Source organism: Ananas comosus, linkage group 18 (assembly GCF_001540865.1).
Source record: "Ananas comosus cultivar F153 linkage group 18, ASM154086v1, whole genome shotgun sequence".
Taxonomy (NCBI): domain Eukaryota; kingdom Viridiplantae; phylum Streptophyta; class Magnoliopsida; order Poales; family Bromeliaceae; genus Ananas; species Ananas comosus.
Genome location: NC_033638.1, coordinates 6,374,605 through 6,385,602, shown reverse-complemented (window position 1 = coordinate 6,385,602; position 10,998 = coordinate 6,374,605). Strand labels below are relative to the sequence as shown.

Below are 10,998 nucleotides of genomic sequence, written 5' to 3'. Positions count from 1 at the left end.
CATAAGCATAACAAACCAATAAATGTTCTTTTATAGGGTATATGTCCCATCATACATTGTAAAAATATTTTTGTATTTTGTTTGAAAGAAAAAATGTGATTAGTTGTTATTGATAATGAGTGGTGTAAGTGTTAACGTATAGAATTTCTCCTGGAGGGGGGGGGTTGTGAATACACTCTTATTTAAACTCAAAAAAATTATTATATTAAATATGCACCCACTTGCAGTGCGTAGGTTGATATAACTTTTCTTACCTAAAACAACAATATGGTTTAGACCTAGGTTTAGCAACTCAGATTGTATGAATCAGTTTGTATTCGGCTCGAAATGAGCTTGAATTGACTGCTCGTTTAATAAACGTGCTGAACATCTAAATTTTTTAGTTCGAATTAAACGAGTCGAGCAGGAGCTAGAGCGAGCTTGCTTGTGTTTGCTCAATTTAATTTAACTCAGATAAGACTATATTGCTTTTAGAAGTTTTTTTTGTTTTGTTTTTAGAGAGATAGATAAGCACGTACTCGCTTTCGTTTATTTCATTTATAAATAAACTTAGCTAAAAATGTGAAATCACAAAGAATTCGAATTTGGGACCTCGGTACCAACCATTTAGTCCTTGCTCTAAGACAGTCAGTTAGAAGTGTATTATTTTCAACTTTGATCCTTCGATTGCTAGGATTTATAGTTGGTAATAATAATAGTATGGATCAAGATCCCAGAGTGGAAGTTGTAATTTCTAAAACAGATAGCTCAATTCTCTCTCTCTCTCTCTCTCTTCTCTCTCTCTCTCTTCTCTCTTCTCTCTCTCTCTCTCTCTCTTATTATATATATATATATATTTTATTAAAAAAACTCAAATTTATTCTCACATAAGTGGGGTCGTACTCATAAGTTGTTTTCGATGATGGAGCTTCTAAATCGACAATCCACTTCGTTAAATATGATCTAAAGTGTTTGAAACTTCTAGAAAATAAATTTCGTAAATTTTTGAAATCATAATAAAGTCCATCAAGTAGGCATAAAATTAACGGTCAAAATCGAATGACATCTTAAAAATAGATGATCAGATCCTTCAATTTAAGATCGGAGTTATTGATCTTTATCTAGGTAGTGAATAAAATTTTCTATCAAAAAATCAACTAATTCCGATTCTCTAATACCATTAAACTAGCAAGTATTCCATACCGGCCGTTAAAAATTGTCAATTTTGTGACCTTTTATTTGTAAGGTAAATGATGTCGAAAAATTATAAAATTTGATTTATAGAAGTTTTAAATGCTCTAAATAACATTTAACAGTATGGATCGTCGATTCAGAAATTCTATCATCGAAAATGACTTATGAGTACGAGGACGATCGTACTGGTAAGAGTATAGTGGCCGGACTCTCTCTCTCTCTCTTCCTCTTTCTCTCTCTCTCTCTCTCACTCTCTCTCTCTCTCTGTATATAGGCTTGTGCGTTTTTAGAAGTACGATAGTTTCTGTGCTATTAAATTATTTTCGATCCTGAGACTTGTGAATCGGGACTAGCTCCGTTAAATTTGATTTAGAGTATTTGAAGTATTTAGAAAATAAATTTTGTAATTTTATGATATTATTTATTTAGTAATTGAAAGGGTTCAAAAAGAATAATTTTAAAGGTTATATAGTGAGCCTTTTGCAAGTTTAATGGTATAAAAATATTCAAATCACGTGAAATTTCGATACTTTTTTTTATACTATATAAATACCATATTAATATTTTTGATTTAAAATTTGTGTTGTATGATCACTATTTGTGAACTAGTAAATCAAGTACGGGTGAAATCCCTTATTTATATTTTTCAGCCGTTAATTTTGAGCCGTTTTGATCATTAGGTAAATAGTATCAAAAAATTACGAAATTTATTTTTAAATATTTTTAATACTCTAGATCAAATCTAATGGAGCCGATCACTAATTGTTTCAAAAATACTAGCATCGAAAACAACTTAATAGCACGAAAGTCATCGCACTTCTAAAAGCACTACAAGCTAGACTATCTACCATTAAAATTGTCAATTTTGAGATCTTTTGATCACTAGCCAAATGGTATTGAAAAATTATGAAATTTAGTTTTCAAATACTTTCAATAGTTTAGATCAAGTCTAATGAAGCCGATCGTCGATTTGAAAGTCGCATTATTGAAAACAACTTAGTAGCATGGAAGCCCAAGACAAGTGCCTTGGGCCTTGGGGCCTTCTAAGGTTAGACCTTGGGAGGAGAGGCACCTATGGCTTCTCCCGCAGCGCCCTCGCCGCGGCCTTAGCGCCGACCCGCGAGACCCCCGCGCAGCCTCCCATGGCCCCCGCGCTGCCTCCCGTAGCCCCCTCTCCGGCACCCAAGGTCTCGGCCCTGACCCCCAAATCCAAGGACCCCACCTCGTTCGGTCGTCCCCCTCCACCTCCTCGACCTCCTCCCCCCTGGCGCCCCCTATCTCCTCCCTGGCCCCCTCCTCCGAGACCCTCTCTCCTCCCCAGAAAACCCCACCTCCCCCGGAAACCTTGGCGCCCCCAAATATGTTGAAGTTTCTTTTCTTTTTNATACAAATTTATTTAATTTTTTAAAAGATTAAATATTTACTATATTATAATTATTTTTACAAATTTTTAATGATTTAATCAAATTTAAACTAATTTTCTTAAAAAAATTTAAAAATAAATATTTTAAAAGGCCGGCCCGGCCCGAAATTGAAGTCGGGCCGGGCCGGGCCGGCCACTAGACCGTTTCGGCCCGGAAAATGTGGCACGGCCCACACTACACCCCTGACCGAGCCGAGCGAGGCTCGGTCGCTCCTCTTCTTCTACTTCTTCGTCCCCGCGCTCGCCAAGAAGTAATAAACGAGGCGGCTATGATGATGATGATGAGGAGGAGGAGGAGCGAATGGCGGCTGGTTCGGGCGTGCTCCCGAACCCTAACCCTAACCCTAACCCTAGGCCCGTCTCGCCCCATCTCCTCCGGCGAGGCGGGGGGAAGCGGGGGCGGCGCGGCGGTGAAGAAGGTGACGAGGTGGAACTTCGCGGAGGCTTTGGAAGGGCTCCGGGCGCGGGTGCGGGAAGCGGACTTCGTGGCGGTGGATCTGGAGATGACGGGCGTGACGACCGCGCCCTGGCGGGACGCCTTCGAGTTCGACCGCCCCGACGTCCGCTACCTCAAGCTCAGGGACTCCGCCCGCAGCTTCGCCGTCGTCCAGCTCGGCGTCTGCCCCTTCCGCTGGCACGCCGCCACCTCCTCCTTCCGCGCCCACCCGTCCGTGCCCTTTCCCCTTTTTTTCCTTTTTTTTTTTTTTCTTGCATTTTATTACCCAAATGCACCCCCTAAACCCTAAACCCTAAATATCAACTTTTGCACTTTATCTTCCTATTTAAAAAAAATCTCTCTTTTGTTATCGTAAAATTTAAAGTTTGTAGCGCTTAATCCGGCATCGTTATTATTATGTCTCTATTTTGTGCATAAATTAGGGTTTAGGGTTTAGGGGTGCAGAAAAGAGTGAATTTTTTTTTTTTTTGGTATTTTTCTTCAAATTAAGTAATTTTATGAAAGAGATTTTATAGTAAATTAGAGAATGATGACGAAATAGTAATGGTACGAAGTTAAGTACTATATTTCTAAATTTTTATAAGGCAAAAGATAGATTTTTAAAAGATAGAGAATCAGGTGCAAAAGTGGGTATTTATACGAGGGATTTTTTTTTTTTTTTTTTTTTGGCAATTTTACTAAGCCCTTCTATCTATTATAGGTATGCATGTCTTATTGTTACAGCTCCTTCTCAGGGTAGGGCTTTTGACCTTTGGTTTTTAGAGCCAATTTTGAGGATATGCTCCAATAAGGATCTTATTTTGATGTGAGAACTTTGCGTTATCACATCGGAGTAAACGAAAAATAGGATTCCCCCACCATTCCTGACAAAAAGTAGTATGATCTTCAAATGCACCCCCCGATTGCAAATAACCAAACAAAATATTTATAGTTGTGGCATTCTCAACTACATACTATGAGATGAGCAAAATGCAAATCTAACTGCAACAGTTCTAACTACATGCATCTCTGACTTTGTTGTATTTATTATACTATGCAAAATATCCTTTTTCTTTTTTTTTTTAATTGAAGGTACCTCCCTGTATTGTCCTAAAGTTTCTCTACTGACTCACTAAGTAGCAGAGACCTTTCCTAAACCCATCTTCTTTTATAGGGTTTTTCATTATCTCTTCACCTTCCTTAATACTTCGACAAGAATGGTAGTTTTTCCATTTCGTATACATTTTCTGGGTTTTCAGATTTTACTCAAGTATTTGATTTTGAGATGTATTTAGTATTTAAAGCAGTCCTGTCGAAAGGATAAGATAGTAGGTGCAAATTGACTATAGCACTTAGTTTTCCTGTTTTGAATTTGTTTTCTATTGCGGTCCATTGAGATCATGAGTTTATCGTTTGGAATGAACAAATTTTTTTTTTTCCCCTGCAGCCACAATTTTTATATATTTCCGCGAAAGGAGCTCCCAATTGATGGGCCGTCTTATGAGTTCCTCTGCCAGACAACTTCGATGGACTTCCTAGCGAAGTACCAATTTGATTTCAATACATGCATAAATGAAGGTGATTCCTTAAACTAAAAATTGGTTGTTTTTTGCTCCTGTTGTATGTTGCTTCACGCCCTCACCGTATTTTCTTATTGCATGTTACCGTTCAAACTAGTATATTAGGATTCTCCTTTTGTTGCTTTCTATCAAGTAACTAAGGGAAGGATTGTGCATCTTAGAGTACCTAGAGCTATTTGTAAATTTGTAATAGGGCTCTCGAGTTCATAGTTGCTCTGCATCAATACATAGAATTCTGTTATGCATTTGTAAGATACATAGGATACTTAAATTACCATCTATTTACAGCATTTGGGTAATCTCAGGAATATCTTATTTATCCAGAGCACAAGAGATAGAAGCGCTTCGAAAATTACGGCCGCAGTATGAGGACAGTTCAGCAGCACCGTCACACACTTTTGAAGAGCTTGGAGATATACCAATTGTGAGCACTGCTGACCTGCTTTTCACGGAAAGAATGAAAAACAGATTTACTGAGTGGCGAGAAGGGATACTCAGAAGTCCAAGTGAGGATTCTTCTGAAGAGAGTCTGAAATTCAGCACAGTGCAATTTCAGACAGTTTTCTTTAAGATGCGACCAGCTATCATGCTTAATGGATTCAGCTCACATCAACTGAAGTTGATTCAACTGGTAATTTATTTTTCAGTTTTTAATTTGACTGAATGCCAGTTATGCTCTTTCAAAGTATGACATGAAAACTTTTTTGGGATTTTGATTGCATCTGCAGTTTGTCACCCGTCAATCTTGCTTCCAACTAGATACAACTTTTCTTGTTTTTCATTGATTTCAGTGCTTTTTGATGTAACTTTTCACTTGTTTTCTGTTTTTATCCTTTTTAAAATGAACTTATCTGCTTGTTTTCCTTTACCTAAGATGTTTGTCTTTTATGCTGGATGTTTGGCTTGTATTGTACCTTATTGCATATGGTTTAAGGATTTGTATGTCTTCTGATAATCTTACCACTTCAAAACTTAAGTTTGTATTACAACAAATTTCTTTTCTTAACGATTCTAACAGGATTAATGAACTCCATTTAGAAAATTTATTTCTGTTTCTGTAATAAATGCTCTGCTACATAACACTTTGGTATGCAGATTCTGAGAAAACACTTCAAGGATCTTTTATATGTTCGTACAGTTGGTGAGGATGGTACATGGCAAAAGAGAGTAGTTTATACGGACTCTGAGGAGGATAAAGCCTCTTTGTTGGTAAGAGGAATATAAGATATTCACTAGAAATGTGCATAAGTTTCTTTTCAGCTTTGTTCCCATCTCTATATAGTTTTAAGTGGCTCAAAATTGAGTTTTCTTTTCTGTATTAAATTACAAGGTCATTCTTTTTTTTAAAAAAAATCGTTTACTGTCATCTTTAGAAAATAATATTTATATTGTAGATCCTTTCCCTCGGCTCTACTCATTGGAGAACCAACACCATATATGTGGCTGAAAAATCAGTTTTGGAAAAAAAAAGGGCATGCAAAACTCTTTACGAATATCATTACCAGAAGTTCAGTTTTTAGCTTTGACCAAAATTGTGATGAATTGTGGATTATATTTCTGTACTACACCCTTATTGTGATAGAGGAGAGCATGTCCGTTAGTGTTCTTTTGTGGCCTAGCTGCTTGACTCATATAAAGGAGTAATGAGTACCAAGTTGTTAACAAGTCTCGTGGCTAATCTTATCTCTTTGTTTTTTTCGCGTTTCAGAAAGAGGTCCAGGAAGATGCAACGAGGAGCACTGTCTCGAGGGTCAGGTCTGCTGTGGGATTTCGCCATGTTATAGATCTGCTTGCCTCAGAACAGAAATTAATTGTTGGTCACAATTGCCTTTTAGGTACTTGTACTACTGTCATATTAAAAATATCTGTCGATGTCTCAACAGTGCCTTCCTACAATGATTCTTTCTCATGAAACAGATATTGCTCACATATACAACAAATTTATTGGCCCTCTTCCGTCATCGATGGCAGAGTTTGTTTTAGCCGTTCATGAAATTTTTCCGTATGTTGTGGACACCAAGCATCTTTTGAATTCAAGTCAAGGCATTCAATATTTCATGAAGAAGAAGAGCAAATCGCTTTCCTCAGCTTTTTCTTTGCTGTGCCCGGCAGTCTCCTCTCCATCCAAGAATTTCGGCACAAGTTCACATGTGAAAGTTGAAGTTGAATCAGATGAAGCAGGGTATTATAGTTTATCCTATATAGCATAAATACCTCTCCTTGTGAGGTGCTCGCACTTGCATTTTTCGCCCCTATCCCATCATTCTTAATGATTGCACAAATTTTGTAAAACAACTTAATTTTTTCCGTTCCCTATTTATACTACTGAAGTTGAATTCCTTGCTTTGCTCTACTTGTCGCAGCTCGCGACTAGTGATGGCTCTTTTGGTTTTTTCCGACATATGTACTTGTTCGTAGGCTGGTTGTTTAGGAACTTCATTAGTACTTCGGAACTGTTGATTTTCCATGAGGTTTTTTAAGAGGACTAGGGTTTGCAATGTAGAGTTGACATCTTAATTCATTTTTGACCCACTTGAAACACTGAATTAGCCTTGCAGATTGGGATGCCATTTTTGTGTTACAGAATGCTCCTTATCTGACGTCAATAAAATCAATTGGCTTTGAGTAACATAAAATGTAACTAGCATAGATGCTCGTATTGAGCAACTAGTAAGATGAATCTGGCGAGGAACACTTATTCTTCTGCCTGTTCAGTGCAATGAGCTTGCCGGCTTTCTTTCAAGAAGGAGCATTCTCTTTTGACTGTCTGAATCAGTGGATATAGCAATCAATTAATCAATGTTACTCCATCTGATGAGAAGTTTCTTTTACCTGCAGATCATCTTGCTTCTCCTCAGGCGCTAAGCATGAAGCAGGATACGATGCCTTTATGACGGGATGCGTCTTTGCTCAGATATGCTGTCATTTGGGTGTGAATTTTGAGCTCCTTTCACCATCAGCCAATCTTACAAAAATTGATCGGCTTGCACCGTACATCAATCTTTTGTATCCCGCGTGGAACAGCGGAACAGTGATCAATCTTAGTACTGGCACAGAGAAACCAGAGCCAGGTTATAAGCGCAATTACCCTCCGGTTGTGTTCTCAAAAGTCATCCTTGTTTGGGGATTTCCGTCTAAGTTGAAGCCAAAGGACTTGAAGGAGTCCATATGCAAAGTGTTTGGTCCGGATTCTGTCACTTCAATCTTTTTCATCGACTCGACCGCCGCCCTTATTCAGTTAAGCAAAGAGGAATTTGTAAATGATTTTTTGCTTTTGAAGGATACTTTGGAGAGGAAAGATGATGCCATATCAGTTTTGCACCCTCTTTCGGTGCTATTGGAAGGTGGAAATACACGGGCTGGGAATTACGATACTTACAGAGACATTTGTGCAGCTTCGGCGTCGAAGTTTTTGTTCGCGGATCAGGCAGATGCCGTCGGGACAACGTGCAAAAGAAAACTAGACTTTGGTAGTAGAGATTCTGCTGGGAGCAGTGAGACTACTGAAGTGGAAACCATTTCGCCAGATGTTAAACGGCTTGAAGGACTAAAACCTGATCCCAAGAAGCAATCTAGCCGCCCACTTTCATGCGAGGATATCTTAGACTCTTTGTATGCTTCGAAATCATTATTGGGGAAACGCATGAGAAGCGCATGAGACAGGATACTACTACAAAGGATATGTGGGACCCTGGTGATGTCCTTGTTTTATTTTTTTTCCCCTTACTATTTATAGAACTTTGAGATGGTTATCTCAGATAGATGGAGGTGGTTTATGCCGCATTTTTCGGAATGATGCCCATCGCGCTTGTAGACTCGGAGAGAAAACACAATTATATTTGCTGAAGAGGTTATTTATTCAACTGTTCCTTACAAAGGTGGTAGGATTTGCCTGTTGTAAGTATATGATCGTCGACCCGCTCCCAACCGTGGCTTGGATGTTGCTTTCGGTGATTGCATTACGGTTTAAACAAAGTTTTTAGTTCTGTTTAACAGGAAACACTGATTTGGATTTGACATTGAAGATGTGGAGTAATGGGTTTCTGAGGCACTTGTCGTGCCGCTGCATATGATAAACTTTTCGAGCATTCCGCATTTATTTCCTCTCTCCGATCTCGCGACTCGAAGGGAGAGGCGCTCAACTCAGGCCATAGAGTACTGGAGCTGACGAACCAGTAAAGATGTAATACTCGTCTCGCATCCCAACCTTTTGTTCCACTGTCAACTAATTTGTTTATGATGTGATTCTGGAATAAACAATATCTTTGTTCCAATTCTCTCTTGTTTTTGTATACATTTTTTCAAACCATTGTAAGAGAACGCTTGGCCTCATTGTTATTTCCTAGGCCTGATTGGTTGTGCTACAGTTGTAATTACATGCAGATTCAAATTTTGTGTTTGGGTTTTTATGTTTAAATTCAACACTTCAACTGTTGCTGGTAATCAACAGTTGGGGCCTTTTATAGAGTTTCAATTTTGGCAAGCGATCGGATCACCCATTAATGGAGAATAAATAAATATATAAATAATAAATATATATGTATATACAGATTTACAAATAAATGAATATAGTAATATTTAATAAAAGAGCATGAGCAATGCACGTTTCGTGTAAAACAAATTTAAAATTTTTAAAAATAGTATATTTAAAATACAAAAAATAGTTTTTTTTGGGGTAAATTTAGAAAGAATTAGATTGTATGCTAAGTTAATAAATTTTGATTAAATATAATGATTTAATTTAACAAAAAAAGTAGAGAAAATCATAATAAATTCTTTAAATTTTGGTTTATCTACTAAATTTAAATAGACTGAAAATTTTAAATTACATCAATTAATTAGTTGAAAAATTATTAAAAATATAAAGCTAATATGTATACACCTTATTTATTTATACATAAAAGATATAAATGATTAATAAAATTATACAATTATTTTATGTATAGTGGGGGAATGAATTTTATCCCTCTATCGCTACATGCAGTTTTAAGTTTTAACTACACTCTATTTATAATTATATTTAATTAAATAACTCTTTACAATACACTATATTGTACCTATAAAAAAATAATTCTATAAAATGTTTGAGAGCCTCAAAAGAGAACCAACCTAAAAAAATAAAGTAAAATGATAATTCACTCCAACCTAACGAAAAAGATTTCACCATTCTTCAGCTCCAGTTACAAAATTTTGATACGTTTAGGTATGACAAGGAAAAAAAAAAAAAATGTAAATTAGGGAGCTCCACAAATATAGCATAAAAGCTTATTATTGGAACTTCATTAGGGAGCTTGATTCAGAAATCAAAAACTACTTTTTAACCAAATTTTAATTTATTATTTATTTATTTATTTTTTAAGAGAGAAAACTGAGTCATGCATATATGCTTTATATATAACTAGTGTAGGCCGCGATGCGGCGGATAGATATTATTGAAGCAAAATGTGAATAAAAATAATTATTGCACTTTCGATCAAGAAAGAAAATGACTTAAAAAAAAAATAAATTTAAAAATATATGAGTCATAATATACATGACATAGAATAAAAAAAATGCCATGAAATATATTCTATCACCTATATGCACAAAATAAAATCTACAGTAATAATTGCATACTATAAAAGACAATCAACTAACTAATAAATAGGCCAAAAAAATAATAAAAGGGAAGCTAAAATTCAATTATTTCATAATCAGATATATATAATTTTAAAACCCTATATTATGTAAAAGCATCTAGAAAGTTAGAATACTTTTTTCAATTTTCTATTATCAAAGTAAAAATATTAAAGCCTAAATTAGCAGAGTAGAAAAAGTACATTAAGATAATCAAATATACACAGGTAGAAAGAAAAAAAAAGTTTAAACAAAATACAACAATATGAATATGTTAAACTTAAATAGGCTATAGGTATTTTAAGACAAAGTTGCTGCAAAAAGAATCTAAAACTAAAGTCCAATCTTAAAGAGGAACAAAACGTAAAGTATATATATATATATATATATATATATATAGAGAGAGAGAGAGAGAGAGAGAGAGAGAGAGAGAGAGAGTTGGACCGGGCTACTATTAGTAGCAAAATTTCATTGTTGCTATCAGTTTTTTAGCCTTTGGATCAACTCTTTTCATTATTTCTAACCATTGGATTAAATACTATAACCCAGTGGGGACCACTCAACCCTAGGGGGACCACTCAACTCTAACCGACTAATATCATCCTGACCCTATAATTTTTCATCCAAAGGTTAAAAACTTGATAGCAAAAAGAGCGTTTTACTATTAATAGTATTCCAGCCTAATTCTCTCTCTCTCTCTCTCTCTCTCTCTCTATATATATATATAGATATGGAGTCCGACTATTGTACTTGTAAAAGCAACAAGCACT

At 36.1% G+C, this 10,998-nt stretch overlaps 1 protein-coding gene across 2 annotated transcripts; it reads left to right on the top strand.

The window, feature by feature from the left end:
- LOC109724347 (poly(A)-specific ribonuclease PARN) lies at positions 2,837 to 9,021 on the top strand. 2 transcript variants are annotated; one of them, XM_020253139.1, is made up of 7 exons: positions 2,837 to 3,263; positions 4,480 to 4,610; positions 4,918 to 5,243; positions 5,708 to 5,821; positions 6,321 to 6,447; positions 6,530 to 6,794; positions 7,451 to 9,021. In XM_020253139.1, the coding sequence occupies exons 1-7, from the start codon at positions 2,866 to 2,868 to the stop codon at positions 8,268 to 8,270; spliced, it is 2,181 nt and encodes a 726-aa protein (XP_020108728.1). In that variant the 5' UTR covers positions 2,837 to 2,865; the 3' UTR covers positions 8,271 to 9,021. The 2 variants fall into 2 exon arrangements, with proteins under 2 accessions (XP_020108728.1, XP_020108729.1); XM_020253140.1 differs by lacking the exon at positions 2,837 to 3,263 and having other exon boundaries at positions 4,481 to 4,610; positions 4,937 to 5,243.